The following is a 16,835-nucleotide window of genomic DNA, read 5'->3' as shown; positions in this document are numbered from 1 at the left end:
TGTGTTATAACAAGAACAAGGTTTGTCCATGATTATAGGTACAAATGGACAAGGAACTCTAGCAATGACCGTTATCGCACAGAAGTCAAAAGTAAGGTTTCTCTGCAGTACAAGAGACGAACTGCCGACGTGAATAGCGGCGATTGGCTCTTCAGTTGTATTCTGTCCCCCGCACCGATACAATGCGCGCTCTTCCAGTGAACTGCGTTTGTGCGTGTCCATTGTGAACGTGCGTGACAGTACCAATGCGTAGATGTGTTACATTTACTTTGCTTTACATTTACTATGCAGTTCCATTGTTCATAATGCATTCAAGTACAAATGGTGTATGTGTGATGTGATATGTATATGTAACGGCGGTGGGCTGTCCGGCAGGGCGGTGCTGCTGATCGAGAACTCGATGTCGGTGCAGGATGCGCACGCGATGCTGTCGTTCCAGTGCTTCAACCGGCTGGCGCGGTACTTCGGCATCGTGGCGCAGCTGCACCGCGCGCCCGCCGTCTACGTGCGCGCCGTGCACGAGGTGGTGCGCCGGCGGACCTTCTCGCAGGCGCATCTCACGGTGAGTGCTTCACCACTGGCGCGGTACTGCGGCATCGTGGCGCAGCTGCACCGCGCGCCCGCCGTCTACGTGCGCGCCGTGCACGAGGTGGTGCGCCGGCGGACCTTCTCGCAGGCGCATCTCACGGTGAGTGCTTCACCACTGGCGCGGTACTGCGGCATCGTGGCGCAGCTGCACCGCGCGCCCGCCGTCTACGTGCGCGCCGTGCACGAGGTGGTGCGCCGGCGGACCTTCTCGCAGGCGCATCTCACGGTGAGTGCTTCACCACTGGCGCGGTACTGCGGCATCGTGGCGCAGCTGCACCGCGCGCCCGCCGTCTACGTGCGCGCCGTGCACGAGGTGGTGCGCCGGCAGACCTTCTCGCAGGCGCATCTCACGGTGAGTGCTTCACCACTGGCGCGGTACTGCGGCATCGTGGCGCAGCTGCACCGCGCGCCCGCCGTCTACGTGCGCGCCGTGCACGAGGTGGTGCGCCGGCGGACCTTCTCGCAGGCGCATCTCACGGTGAGTGCTTCACCACTGGCGCGGTACTGCGGCATCGTGGCGCAGCTGCACCGCGCGCCCGCCGTCTACGTGCGCGCCGTGCACGAGGTGGTGCGCCGGCGGACCTTCTCGCAGGCGCATCTCACGGTGAGTGCTTCACCACTGGCGCGGTACTGCGGCGTCGTGGCGCAGCTGCACCGCGCGCCCGCCGTCTACGTGCGCGCCGTGCACGAGGTGGTGCGCCGGCGGACCTTCTCGCAGGCGCATCTCACGGTGAGTGCTTCATCGGTTGGCTCAAGGTTAAGTCGACAGGGTCACGTCATAAATTAGGGTTCCGTATATATTTCCACCAAATTAATATTCTACATAGAAAATATGAATTTGTTAATAGACCGAGACTAAAAAAATCGAAATCTCTACCTCTTTCTTCTCTTTATTCCCTTTATAGTACATAACCGTACATAAGAGCCGTGATAGCTTAGTGGATATGACCTCTGCCTCCGATTCCGGAGGGTGTGGGTTCGAATCCGGTCCGGGGCATGCACCTCCAACTTTTCAGTTGTGTGCATTTTAAGAAATTAAATATCACGTGTCTCAATCGATGAAGGAAAACATCGTGAGGAAACCTGCACACCAGAGAATTATCTTAATTCTCTGCGTGTGTGAAGTCTGCCAATCCGCATTGGGCCAGCGTGGTGGACTATTGGCCTTATCCCTCTCATTCTGAGAGGAGACTCGAGCTCAGCAGTGAGCCGACGTCAAATAATAAAAAAAATAAATAAATAAAATATGGGTTGATGACGACGACGATAGTACATAACCCATTCACAAATTGCGCTAGATTTTTAAGAGGTTGTTTGTGTTTCTCTGCTAAGGAATCGAATGAGAATGTTGAAATCGTCTCAGCTATCGTTTTATAGACAATCTTATGACATGATTTTTAACACTAAAATTTTGTTTAATATTTCAGTGGGCAACAGATTTGGCAGAAAAGCTTTACAAAATTCACGAAGAGGAAGTAAATCGCCGCCAAGAGTTCAATTCACATTTCGACGATCACTTCCTCAAGAGTCTGTTCCCCGGCATGACGGACCTGCCGCCGCCGTTCGCGACGCAGGCGCCACCGGCGTTCGACGTCAAACTGCCGAAACTCACTAACGAAGATGTAGAATTTATATCGAAAGCTTTTCCGGATCTTGCAAGCGAAATACTTAAATATGACATGGATGCGCCTGTGAAATTCTTCCAACAGAGGTATATGTTTTTTTCTGTAAAATGCATTATAGTTTGGCAAGTTCATTGATAACATTCCCATTATATGCGGGCGACAGGCGGGAAGGACTGTGCGAGTGTGAAGTCGTACGCGCGGGGCAGGGGAAAGACTGCGCGGGTATGAAGTCGTGCGCGCGGGGCATCGCTACCCCCTTCCTGGCCTGCGCGGGCCATAGGGAGTGTTACGAACGAATTTGCAAAGCTATATTCACTTTAACTGCAACATACTATTACCCTAAATATTTTTTTTTTATAGACTAAGTTCGTCAGATCACGAAGAAAAAGATGCCGATGTTCAAGTTGATTTCGAAAAGTAAGTTCTGTTTAAGTACCTTTGTTGTGCGTCAATCATGAATTTGAAATTAACCAACTTTGCAGGAGAGATAAAAAAGATCTCTTTCAAATATATACCAGCGAATGCCCGTGATTTTGTCTGCGTGGAATTCCCACGGGATCTGTGGATTTTTCGTGATGAAAAGTAGCCTTTATGATAATCTAGAATCAAATCAATTTTCATTCTAAATGTTAGCCAAATCGCTTCTTTTTTCAATGAGCGTTAATATCGTTTTACTCAAATTCGCATTTGAGTCGATCATTTCGATGAAACAACGATTTTTTTTATCTTATGACACCGCATAAAAATCTGAAGTCAAGGATAACTTATACTTGAATAAAAAAAAACTGTTTTTTTCAACAGGGACTTTGAATCTGAAACAGAAACAGATTTTGAGAAGCTAAGCAGACAGAGCGGCTCCCATAAGACGAAAATGGACATTTCGACGAGTTGTGTCCCCTCAACCATGGCTGTGTCCACCGTGACTGAGGTTCGAACCCTGCCTATTATACTGGAATGGAGTCCTAGAGAGGAGTTTGTCGACTCCGAGTTTTATATCGAGGAGTCGCTACCGTCAAGTTTGGAATGGGGCTGCGACGAAAGACAGGCTGGTGCACTTATATCACGTCAAACCCACAGAATAGAGAACGATACAGAATGAGTCTTTACAAGTAAAGCCGGTGAAACTTATAAAAAAAAACAAACGTCACGCGTGCGTCTCCATGACATCATCATTGTTGTTATCTATACTAATATTATAAAGAGGTAAAGTTTGTAAGTTTGTAAGTTTGTCACATTTTTTAAATGGGGTAATCTTCGGAACTACTGGTCCGATTTTGAAAATTCTTTCACCAGTAGAATGCTACATTATCGGGGAGTGCTATAGGCTATATTTTATATTGGTATCATATATATTAGCCGAGTTATCACAGTTTTTGTCAAACAGGTCGGACTGAATATCCTCTTAAACAGACTCATTCGCATGCGCTGCCTTAACTATTGTGTAAAATTGAAATCAATGTATGGAGACTTTATGTATATTTAAAAGTTCTACAAAAACCCGGCGCTTTCATTTACGTAGTTCCCGTTCCCGCGTGAATATGGGGATCAAACATAGCCTATGACACGTACATGTAGTGGTAGGGTAGGGGTAGGGTAGGGTAGGGGTAGTGGTAAAGTTGACATCGAAATTTACGCGGACGAAGTCGCGGGCTTCCGCTAGTCTATCATATACAAACTTTTTTCATCATTTGTATTTCACTAACAACAATTACTTAAATTAATATCATAATAGAGTAATAATCAATAATTAACTATAAAAAATACTTCATCTTATTTATTTAGTTTTTGAACAGTTTTAAAATATCTAAAAACATAAGGCGCAATTTTTCTTGAATAATATTGAAAATTACAAATGCGACGCTTTGTGTCGTACTGACTCGAGAATGTATTCGTTTTTGAATTTGTATTTGGATGGCTGCACTGCCGTGTATCGTGCGCTCTATCTGCCTATTATTCTTTAATCTGTGGTCAAACTTTACCACTCATATATCCTCACGTGAGGAGATCTCATCCTCCCAATTGCATTTTGCGGAATTTTTAAGCAACCCCTTTAAGGGTAATGGAAGTTTACCTCTCCTTTCATTGGCTGTGACTGTATATTGGAAATGTTGCCAAATAAAAAATAAAAAAAGTGGTTGTCTGTATACTCGGTTTACTGACGATAGTTGAACGTGACAACGTCTTAAGAAAATACTGTGATGGAATGGTTGCATTTTTCAAAAGAAAATGTTCGTTTTTCTGAAATACCGTTTAATAATCTTCATAGACCAGAATATACTTTATTTCTTGTAAAAAAAGTTGGCAACCCTAGAGCGAGAGAATGACGCATGACGTCATCTTTTTTCGGGTCGGTTGGCTCCATCGAATTATAAGACGTTGTCACGTCAATAATATAAATTAATGCAGCATTATGTATTTATTTGTTAGTGAGCGTATCTGAGTGGTCGCGTTTTTAGTTGTTTTTCGTTGCTCCTGTCTTCGTCGGCCCCATGTAGCGGTTTATTAATGTTGTTTTATAATATACTAATATATATACTATATATATAGTATATAATATATATATACTAATATATAATAGATGTATATTTTGTTATTTATATGCTTGGTTTTATTTATTTTTGTAACTATGAATGAACTATATTTTTTTAAATATTTTATTTTTATATTCTAATATTTTTAGGATAACATGGAAACATATAAAGTGAACATCGAAAAATTGCAAGAGTTTTTAGGAAAAGTTTTCAGTTTGTGCAAAATAAATATAGTTTTAATAAAAGAAGAGCTTGTTAAACTTAAGATAGAAATTGAAGAGCAAAAGAAGTTTGTTCGTACGAAATATATAGAAATCACTGAGGCTTGGAAAAGGAATTGTGATGAAACAGAGATGAGGTTTCGCGAGCAAACGCAGAGGTTGACAGTGGATCACGAATTAGAATTAAGTGACATGAAAGCATCTTTAAGCGACAAAGATGATTCAATAAGTTTATTAAAGACAGAGAAAGAGGAATTAATATTAGCTCATAGGAAAGAAATAGAAAAATTAGAAGGCGATCATCAACAGACGAAAGATTTGCTTGAAAAAACTCGAGAGGAATTAACGGAGTTCGACAAAAAGCTTAAAGATTTTGAAATTCAGAAGCAGAAAGAGTTTAAAGAAGTGCAGGAGAAAATGCACCTGGAGTACAAAGCAGAAATTGAATCACTAAGATCAAGGTAAGTCAGTTTTTAATGTTTTTTTTTAAATTGTCACTGATACCATCATCTCTATAATACGTTTGGCGGCACCAGGTTTAAAGTTTTACCACAGTTTTTCCTGGTTCACAGTTTATAGAATGTTGGGTAAGGTATAGTGCGACATAAAAGAGTAGAATTTCATAAAAATGGAACTAAAACATTTGCTGTGTGGAAACACCACATTTACTGTCATTATCAGAAAGATCTGTCATTAAAGAACAACCAAAAGCGGATATTCGGATAATTATAAGACGAATTACATTAAATATAATTTATTTAGATGAGATTGATTGAAATTTAATAAATGTAAACCACGAAATTACCTATCTTAGTACCCATATCACATAATACTTCTGGGCCAGATAGTATGTATTTTCCAAATATATTTATATTAATATATTTTTTTAATTTTTGATCTAAATACGACACAACCAATAAACCAAGAACGGGTGTATGTATGTCAGTCTGCATTGTATTTATGAATGTTCAATTGTAGCGTTTGAATTGCTGAACCAATTAATTTGTCTTACCAACTTACTGTTACTGATTGATCCGTCCATACAACGATTTGACTGAGCCTGTGGTGCTGCAAATGACTGTGGGTTGCGATATATAATAATCGACCCATATTTTCATTTGCTCGCTGATTTAGCGATAATAAAGAAGCGCGTGGCAGCTTATCAGACTAATAAAAGTTATGAATTTCCATAGGTTCCGATTAGTAGCTTTAACAAACAATATGGACCGTTCGCCATCAGAGTCTAGTCTGGAGAAAATAGAGAGAACAGACGTGATAGAAATAAGCAACCACAACGCTATTGTGATGCAGACGAAGGAAAACGCTGAAGTGGAAAAGGAGGAAGCTGTCAAACAGGCAACTGAAAAGTGTAAAACAGAGTGGGAACAGAAGTTGAATGCCGAGATATCGTTATTGAAGGCGAAGTACGAGGCGGAAAAAGAGGTCAGCTCAACATATTTTCAATTTCAAAATTGCGTGTGAAATTGTAGCGTGACACGTAATTCTAATTTCAAAGGTTTATATTTTTTCTTGCTGGTCAAAAATCATAACACAAATGCTTGAGCTCACTACAGCGCAAGTAACTATTTACACCTTAGTAAGTTATTCTTCTGATGTTGAATCCATTGCTATGCTCAGGTTTAATTTTTTAATTACTTCTTTGGTCGTAATTCAATCTTCTTTTGAAAATTAAGCGGTATCAATACACAAAACCGCGTCAGACAATAATCTGACATATCTCAAGTAACATCTACGTGTTACGCCTCAAATGTCAATCTTTTCATGGTTAATCACAACCTTCAAACAAAATGATTTAGAAATAAGTATCGCGGTAAAAGAGGCTGAGACTCGTTCTGTGAAAATGAGTTGCCTATTTCAAAAGTGCATGTCTTGACGTCTAATACTTACTGTATTCCATGTCCAGAATATGTATGTATGGGTATTCCATGTCCAGATTTGGCGAAAATGATCACATTTTTATTTATCCTAATTAAAGTTCATTTTAATAGCCGTTGCTTGTGCGGCGGAATTCTCACCTATACACTTTGTATGTACTCACAAAAGAGATAAATTTATAGGTGACAATAACTGAAGTAACAAGAAGGCTGCTATCAGAGAAGGACCGGCAGCTAGAGTTGCTACGGGAGCGCGAACACGCGTTGACGCGCGAGTGTAACAAGTATCGCGAGACTATACAGCAATTGGCGGATCCCGAAACCAACGAATTCGACAATTTACTAAAAACTCAGGTAATGGTAGTTTAATGAATGCAAAAACTTGAAATAGTAGTAAAAATTCAAGTTCAATCGCTACTACTAATACACAATACACTAAGAGCCCGTAAACCCCAGACTTGTCATTTTATAAAAGCTGAAAGTTTGTCAGCTCATGCTCCTACCATAAGTAAGTATGGTAGCCAATTATTAAGTTTTAGAGTAATTTGTACAAACGAAAAAAAAATTTGGATCCACGGCTTTACTAGACACGGGCATAAGTTAGTTATTTCTGCATATCGCCTCCAAAGTAAAAATATCTTTTGTTGGTTTGGGTGCTCTATAATAAGATCCCAAGACTGTGATGGACCTGCCAATGCATAGCTTTAAGCAATGTGTTGAAAAACGTTTAGTTAGTCGAGGTTACTGCACCATTGATGAGTTCCTTAATGAAGATGCTTGGAGGCCGTTGGATCAGCTTCCACCACACAGGAAGTAAAACTATAAGAAATTGTAATGTTGTCAATTGTAAATTATAATATTGTATGATTTTTTTAAAAGAGCAACTGTTGAGTTTCTTACCGGTTACCGAACCGGTGGTAGAATCTTTACAAATAGTCAACTGACGTATCAAAAGTTTATAAACTGAACCTACTTGAAATAAATGAATTTTTGAAAGTTTGGACCGTGGTGGCTTTGAGAGGTAGCAGTAGAAAGCCGGTTTTTTTTATTCTTTACAAGTTAGCCCTTGACTACAATTTCACCTGATGGTAAGTGATGATACAGTCTAAGATGGAAGCGGGCTAACTTAACTAGAAGGAGGATGAATATCCACACACCTTTTCCGTTTCTACACGATATCGTACCGGAACGCTAAATCGCTTGGCGGCACGTCTTTGCCGGTAGAGTGGTAACTAGCCACGGCCGAAGCCTCCCATCAGCCAGACCTGGACAAATTAAGAAAATCTCAGTCGTCCCAGCCGGGGATCGGACCCAGGACCTACGTTTTGTAAATCCACCGCGCATACCACTGACGCAGGCCGTCAAAAAAATTAAAAAGGTTTAAGGACCCTCAACCGTCTTATGTAGAAAATGTATTTTTTTTATGTTTTCCTCGGTATAATATGAGAAAATATATTCCCAGTCGCCAGTCACTTAGCTTCGCGGCAACCCTTCGAAAAACACAATTTAATTTGAATTTTCAAGGGTCTTTAGCGAAGGGTTGCCATGAAGCCAAGTGTCTGGCAATAAATAAATTAATAGGCGGTTGAGGATCTGGATCCTTGAAACCTACTATCTTCTAAAGTCACCACAGTACTAACTCCATAGTTGGTTACGGTACTTATCTAGTATCGTCTCGCATAGTAAGAGCATGAACTGACAAAATTTCTGCTGACTCTCCGTCTATATGTATAAATAAATAAAAAGATATTCAAATATGTATTTCCAGCTTGCAACATTTGAAAACGAAAAAGCACTAATTCAGCAACAAGTTGCTGATTTGAAAAAGGAGCTGGACAAGAAAAATGACGAAGCGGAGATGAGCAGAGAGGATAACAGTGATGGCAAGTATGTATTGGACATCTCGATAGCTATAACAAACTGTCTCGTCGGATAAAGTCGGGGTGTTGAGTTATGACAATGGAAGGGATTGATAGGATAAGAGAGGGAGGGATAGGGCAGGAGGGATTCTTGCACATATGATGTTATAGTAGAGGAGCGCTGGATGCTAAATTTGTTTGCAGTTAGTAAAGCGTCAAAAGGACTGATTACATATTTTGATAGATTAAATGATACTAAGATGTAAATGATTATTTACTGTTTTCACTTTTTGCGGTAAAGTTATAAAACAGTTGTAGAATTATTGAACTCCAGTAGCAATATCAATCGACCTCAAATTGCCTTAACTGTAGTCCTTGGTAGTAATGTCATACGTCATCATCGTCAAACTATTTTAACAGCCTAGGTCTACTCTCCCGCCCAACCTATTTGAAAAAGTGTCACTGTGAATATTATATATCATTTATTTCTTATGGATTTTTCCGGGATGAAAAGCAGCCCATGTGTTAATCCAGAGCAAAATCTATTTCCATTCCAAATTTCAGCCAAATCGCTCAGTAGCCGCAGCGTAAGGGAGTAACAAACATACTTATACAGTTACACACACACAAACTTTCGCCTTTATAATATTAGTGAGATGAGATGTGATATAGTGTGATAAATAACAGATGAGGGTATATGATTCTAATGCCGGATCATAGCCCAGTACACTCCTGACTCTATACTGCTTCATGGCGGCTTGACAGTGATGTATTTGTACTTCGACCATTAATAACAGGACCTGCCTCGCTGGCCGTTACCCCTCTGGCAAAGATCAAAAATCAATGATCTAACGCGTTTATAAAAACTGTTGCTATAGAATCGATGTTTCATTGTTGTAATCGTTTTCGTCGTGTAAAGAGCTCCCTAAAAATGCCGGTTTGTGTAGTTCAATAGCATAAAAAACGGCCAAAAACTTGTAGTTTAGTAAAAGTTGGAGTAACGTTACATTCGTAAGTATTTCTACCATAATTTTATCAAATTTGTAATAAAAAAAATTTCTTAAAAGAATCGATTCTTATGACGGAACAGCAAAAAGTCGATCAAGTAATCGAACATTCTATGTATATATTCTGTGGATAGTCTAAGCGATGTTTGGTTAGTCTGTGTTAAAATTACGCGTGTGTGTATTGCGAGTCAAATGAATAGTTGTGTGTAGTGTATGGACACAGAATATATTTGATGGTGTTAAATGTTTTCGATGTGTGACTTTATCTCGTCCTCCTCAAAAAACCACAGACTTTTTTGTTGGTGTGAATTTGGGTGCGAAACAGGTCCATAGTCTAAATAGTCAAAGTATTTGTATGATTTGTAGATCATCGCCAAAGAAGAAGGAAGGCAAGCGTTCGCGGACACGATGTCACAGTCACACCCCCTTGGGTCTGGCGGCTGGTACATTAAGTCTGTCGTCATGTCTACCGGGGCACACGGTACTCGTGTTGTGGGATCCTTCGCATTTGTACTATACGGTTTTGCAGGTAAATACTTGTTTACTTAGCTTTTGTTTACCATGTCTTCATCATCATCATCATTATCAACCCATTTCAGCTCACTGCTGAGCTCGATTCTCCTCTCAGAATGAGAGGGGTTAGGCCAATATTCCATCATTGGGAATTGGCAGACTTCACACACGCAGAAAATTAAGAAAATTCACCTGGTATGCAGGTTTCGTCACGATGTTTTTCCTTCACCGTTTCACCGAGAGACGTAATATTTATTTATTGGAGGTACATGCCCCGGACCGGATTCAAACCCACACCCTCCAGAATCAGAGGCAGAGGTCATATCCACTGGGCTATCACACCTCTTACCATGTGTGTTTGCTTGTAAACTAAGCCTAATGGAAATAAATTAATTTTGACTTTGACATGCAATTAATGTTGATTTAGGACATTTTGTTATGTTATCATACATGTTACTGTTTGTGGCACCATAGCTTCCGAACGGATGAAGTGATTTCGATTTACTTTTTATTGTATTAATGGTGACTTATGTGCGAGTGTTTTAGACATGTTTGATGAAAAACGGGTGAGCCGTTTAAAAGTTGTGAGATGTGAATGTGGGGAAGAATAATTGAATGTTTGCAAATATACTTGAGTGGACTCTAAAATGAAAGCGCGCTGAAAAAGAATAATGATGATTTGATCGAGAGTGTAATTAATAATTCCTTGACCTTCGGGGGATTTTCAAAATTTTCAATTTTATTTAATTATAACATTTTTAGAAATCTAAAGTATAAATGAATTCGATGGGTTTCGCATAGGAAACATTTAACGTTGCAAAATGATAATTATGTTGTAAACGCATGGTGCGTAATAATGTGTTATGTTCATAAATTTTTATGACTATACCTCTGCCCGTTGGACTGTTGTAGTAGGATCAGGAAATGTTAGCTAATATAAAAAATTATGACATTACAGGAAGCGTCCTGAGGTCATATTTCTGAGGGTGTGGGTTCGAATCTGGTCCGGGGCATGCACCTCCAACTTTTCAGTTGTATGCATTTTAAGAAATTAAATATCACGTGTCTCAATCGGTGAAGGAAAACATCGTGAGGAAACCTGCATACCAGAGAATTAAGTCTGCCAATCCGCATTGGGCCAGCGTGGTAGACTATTGGCCTTACCCCTCTCATTCTGAGAGGAGACTCGAGCTCAGCAGTGAGTCGAATATGGGTTGATGACAGGAAGCGTCGATAATGTTAATTAAATGTTTTATGTTCATGAATTTTTATGACTACCTTTGCCCATTGGACTATTGTCGTAGGATCAGGGAATGTTAGCTAATATAAAAAATTATGACATTACAGGAAGCGTCGATAATGTTAATTAAATATGTTATGTTCATGAATTTTTACGACCACCTTTGTCCATTGGACTATTGTCGTAGGATCAGGGAATGTTAGCTAATATAAAAAAATATGACATTACAGGAAGCGTCGATAATGTTAATTAAATATGTTATGTTCATGAATTTTTATGACCACCTTTGTCCATTGGACTATTGTCGTAGTATCAGGGAATGTTAGCTAATATAAAAAATTATGACATTACAGGAAGCGTCGATAATGTACTTCGTGCACAGCGATTGTCTCGCCGCCCTCGACCTTAGCATACAAGTGAAGAAAGAAAGTGAACGGCGACTCTACGCGGTAGCTACTGTCGAGTCGAAAGAATACTGCTATGCTAGGAAGGTATCTAATCTAAAAGTAACATTATGAAGAGGTAAGGTTTGATTTTTGAAGTGATAAGGGAAGGTAAAACGCTTAATAACGTAAGGGGTTTTCGGCCTCCGTGGCGCAGTGGTATGCGCGGTGAATTTACTTGACGGGGCCCTGGGTTCCCTGGGTTGGGGTTTTCTTAATTGGTCTAGGTCTGGCTGGTGGGAGGCTTCGGCCGTGGCTAGTTACAACCCTACCGACAAAGACGTACCGCCAAGCGATTTAGCGTTCCGGTACGATGTCGTGTAGAAACCGAAAGGGGTGTAGATTTTCATCCTCCTCTTAACAAGTTAGCCCGCTTCCACCTTAGATTGCATCATTACTTACCATCAGGTGAGATTGTAGTCAAGGGCTAACTTGTAGAGAATAAAAAAAAAAAGGGTAACGGCGCCAGTCTGTCTGCCTGCCTTCCTTTTCTTCCTTCGTCCACCTTTAGACCTCCGTAATTTGGAATTATCGCTAAATCCGTTCTCAGCGGACGTTCAAAACTCCCTGCTAAATTGCAACTTTGATCAAGCGGTTTTCGAAATATAGTCCTTTCGCTATTATACATTCATATGTTGAATAATGAAACAATCTTTTTGTATCGTAGTAATTACACTTGACTATTCTTTGATATTTTAATTAAAAGTATTGATAATTTATATTAAAGAGCCATTGTATGAAGCAAATATATTGTGAACGATTCGCAGAACGGGAACAGGTTTAAGATGCCCCGCGGTTCTCGCTTTTACCGAGTGTTCCTGAAGCCTTTGAAGCCGCACCCCCCTCATCCGCCGTGCTGTGATCAGCGCCACAAACAGGGTATGTCTTGCTGCAGTGGACAGGCACACACACACATATAAACAAGAAAACACACAATCACACGCGCATACACATCTAGAAGTAGTTGTACGCACACATTTAGATTCGTTAATCGTTTTAATACTGATGTTTGGAGAACAAGAACAAGAAGAACACAAACAGTTGTTGTTAAATCCTCTATGATTATGATTTTCTGATAATATCCTGACAAAAATGCTATACATCTATATATTTTTACTTAGGGTTGGAATTAAACACCTGGTGACTCATATAAGACTTTATTTCACTCCTTAAACCAAGTATTCAAAACACATTTCAAAACGTAGGCAATTCGTAATCCTAGCTCGTAGCCGAGTTCAGTTATGTTCACTTGTATCGCTTGTGTCACTTAATGTTTACTTCACCCCGTTCTGAAGTTAACTGCCCCGAGCGTTGGGTCTGTGTGTATTTATACCCGCCCAACGATTTCCAGATAATTCTGGGACCACCTACACGCGTGTTGTTTATACCACGGAGTTCGCCAAATCAAAACAATAACAATAGTTAAGCGATCTAAACATCTCGTAAACAACTTGAAGGGGCGAGCGATTATGAACCCTATGTCTGTAGTAATAGGGTTCTCGTAACAATATATTATATAAAAATGAATCTTGAATCTTCCTAAGCGCAAATCTAATCTCGAGAACGGCTAAGCCGATTTCGTAAATTCCTTTGAAGAGAAAAATTTAAAAAGTCAAAAAAAGGGTACGCTAGGAGTAGGTTTAGGGGTAGCTTGGGTAGGTAGGGATAGGCTAGGGTAGGTGTTGGGTGGGAGTAGAATAGGATAGGGTTAGGATATGAGTCAAATCGAAGCTCGACCGGGTCCGCTGGTTACTAATAAATATAATACACGTCGCGTAGCTTTTTATAAGTCGTGGGCTTAACTTTCCACGTAATTTTGTTCACTTATTGGTACACAAATCGAATTATTTGTTAATAATATTACTGTTTGTGTTGTGTTTATTTCATAAAAAAAAAATGCAAATTATAGCTAAATTAATTATTAGATTCCCTCACGTTTTAGATACTTTATTAATTTCGTCAATTTTATTCGTGCAAGTAATATAATTATCTTGTGATTTGTAGTCAAAAAACACTATATTTTGAAAAAAATAATCCGTTCACATGACAGATTTAAAGGCTAATCGTTTAAAGTTGACGAAGTTAACGTGAAGGCTATGCTAATGCGATTGCATTACGCGAAGAAAATATTAAAGGAAAAGGCGGAAAATCGCTTATTTCGACACAGTTTCGTGGCAGTTTCCGATTATTCATCATTTTTCTCTACTGAAAACGTCTGTGTGCGCGCTACTGTTTTGATATGCGTTTGTTTGGAAAACGTGATGAGATTTATAGCAGTAGTCAATTTTATACGGGAAGTTCTTTTGGCTTTAAATGTAGTGTTATGAAGACAGACATGTTTGTGTGTATAACCGGAGAAGCGACTTCTCCTCCATTTACACACATGTGGAATCTTTATCTGTGCGCCTTAGCACTACATTCAAAGGCTTGGATGTAGCTCCTCCTCCTAACAAGTTAGCTTCCATCAGGTGTGATTGTAGTCAAGGGCTAAATTGTAAAGAATTAAAAAAAAAACACAGAAGTCAGTACACAACAACGTGCATTTTATTCTGGCATGTCAATCCCTTGGTTCTACATACAAAGCTAACAGACATCCAGGAATAATCTACCTAATGACGAAACTCCTTTATGATTACTGTCACCGCAGATCGTTTCTGCTTCTCGCGCTCGCACTAGCATAGCTCGCTTCTTAGGGTCATAGTACACATATGAACTCGGAAAGGCATCGTCACCGATTGCATAAGAGTCATTATAGTAGGGGAGCCCGGGATGCTAAATTTGCAGTTTCTAAAGCGTTATGGGGACCGTTTGCATTTTTCAGAATTTTAGCGATTGATTAAGAGATTATTTCCATCAAAATAAGTACAAAACTAATCGCGCTCGTAACTGGAGAACTAAAATATAAGGGTTTTAACTTGTAACTTTGGGACCCTCCCATTCCATTACATTTCGCTCAAATCGTTAGATTTACGAAATACTCGTCTTTTAGTAATTAACTAACCTACTATATCCTCTGCTCTGCTCTGCTGTTCTGGTTAAGTATTTCTAAAGTTAGTTTGTTAGGTTGCCCTAAACGTACCCACCAATATTAAGGGCTCATTGGTGGAGGTACTCAACAACGTGCAAGGTATAGTCCCTTATATCTGCCGCGCTCGAGTAACTGCAAAAATCTCTTCGGCTCCCTCGGCTGTTAAGAGTTGTCGCGGTTCGTGTTTATACAGTGCCTAACCCTATCAAAGTTGATATGTGTGCAATGATCTTTAAGATCAAAATCGAAACGTTTACGCTTGCGTTCAAACCTTCTACCAATGAAGATTATACGCATTCTGTAGGACGTAGGACGCAATCTTACACGCAACGGATTTATTTAGATGCGCTTGTCCTCGTGTAGCAGTATGGTGTTGCTTTGTGCATGAAACCGATTTATTTGTTACGTCGATCCCATTGGTATAATATGTTAGATTCTCAGCTAGCAACATTTTCAGTGTCATGTTGACATAAATACTATTTTATTCAGGCTTTATATTCTTTCGAACCCACAGTAGATTCTGTGAACAAGCACTTGAAATAGATCTCAAATGAAGGGTATAGCCACAAAGCTGAGTAACTGGCGACTTATTGACGCGATTACTCATCACATCCCGTAGACAATATAAAAACAATTACGTGTTATACTTTGACAATTGACGATCTAGACAATTGACTATCTAGAGTTTAGATCGTCAGTTGTCAAAGTATATGCTATGGGAGATAGCAGGTTATAGAGTCTAGAATTTAGACCCTATAACCTGCTATGTCTAGAGTTTAGATCGTCAGTTGTCAAAGTATATGCTATGGGAGATAGCAGGTTATAGGGTCTAGAATTTAGACCCTATAACCTGCAAAGTCGACAGTCCCAACTAGTTGCCTACCGTACTTATAAATTAGGTAAATTAAAATTATAAAACAGCAATTAGCTTTTATAAAACCACAAAACTTTGGTAATCACAGAGTTACAATCTAATAAACTTATGTTATATACATAGATATATGTATCCTACATGTTATACCAATGCGTGTTCGAGCGGGGGCACACGATGCGTTGCGGCGGCGGTGCGGCGCCGGAGCGGTGTCGCTGCGTCGTCTTACATAGAAATTTTTGTGGCGTGCACACGATGCGCTCCAGCGCCGCACCGTACTTGCAACCGAGACGAGACAAGGAGGGGTGAATGCGTTGCGACGTCGGAGCGTTGCGACATAACAACGTTGCGGCGCTGCACCGCTCGTGTGCCCGCTGATGCGGTGAAATGTTTGCGATGCGGCGCCGTAACGAATCGTGTGCCTTCAGCCTTCCGGCACTAGTTGAGCGTTGCCTTGCGTTGCAGATGCAATGCCGGGCAGCGTGCTGTCCATGCTCGGCGGCTCGCGCCCGCTCAAGAAATGGTTGACCTACATGCATGCTCCAGGTCTCGCTTTTGTTTCATCCTTCCATTGTTACCACAGATGTTAGCTTGTGTAGATTTTATGTAAATCATTATATTGCTAGCCTATTTTGTTAATTATTGTGGCTAACTGTTATATAACTATCATACACATAACATAGTACTTTAAAATCATTTGAAAATCATTGTATTTAGTTCAGTGCAGAACGAACAGGAAAATTCTTGACAGTATTTGTTTTTGCTTAAACGCTGCGACGCTCAAAGCGAATCAAACTCAATAAGAATTCTAGTGTATCCTTTCTCAAGTTGATAAACAAACTGCATTGCAAACAATAATGACTGTTGTGTCAATGCTTGTTGTACTGCTACCAAAGACAATTGCAATTGCAATGGATTAGTGGGAATGTAATATATATGAAATAACTGAATAATGTACAAATTTGGAGTTGTTGAATCGAGCCTGTGGATGAGTTACCTAAAAATATTTGTCAA

General features: G+C 40.2%; 1 protein-coding gene across 1 annotated transcript in view; it reads left to right on the top strand.

Moving 5' to 3' along the window:
- The window catches only part of LOC112047416 (RB1-inducible coiled-coil protein 1), a 31,960-nt gene that overhangs the window by 9,280 nt on the left and 5,845 nt on the right, over positions 1 to 16,835 (top strand). Inside the window, exons 10-21 of the mRNA XM_024084532.2 lie at positions 376 to 562; positions 2,016 to 2,299; positions 2,574 to 2,630; positions 3,015 to 3,141; positions 4,894 to 5,426; positions 6,159 to 6,408; positions 7,044 to 7,214; positions 8,629 to 8,747; positions 10,093 to 10,255; positions 11,833 to 11,970; positions 12,690 to 12,801; positions 16,287 to 16,367. Coding sequence (XP_023940300.1) covers positions 376 to 562; positions 2,016 to 2,299; positions 2,574 to 2,630; positions 3,015 to 3,141; positions 4,894 to 5,426; positions 6,159 to 6,408; positions 7,044 to 7,214; positions 8,629 to 8,747; positions 10,093 to 10,255; positions 11,833 to 11,970; positions 12,690 to 12,801; positions 16,287 to 16,367 — 2,222 coding nt within the window. The remainder of the gene's footprint in view (positions 1 to 375; positions 563 to 2,015; positions 2,300 to 2,573; positions 2,631 to 3,014; positions 3,142 to 4,893; positions 5,427 to 6,158; positions 6,409 to 7,043; positions 7,215 to 8,628; positions 8,748 to 10,092; positions 10,256 to 11,832; positions 11,971 to 12,689; positions 12,802 to 16,286; positions 16,368 to 16,835) is intronic.

This window comes from Bicyclus anynana, chromosome 3, assembly GCF_947172395.1.
Source record: "Bicyclus anynana chromosome 3, ilBicAnyn1.1, whole genome shotgun sequence".
NCBI classification, from domain to species: domain Eukaryota; kingdom Metazoa; phylum Arthropoda; class Insecta; order Lepidoptera; family Nymphalidae; genus Bicyclus; species Bicyclus anynana.
Note: the sequence above shows the minus strand (reverse complement) of the source record. Positions and strands in the feature narration are given on the sequence as shown.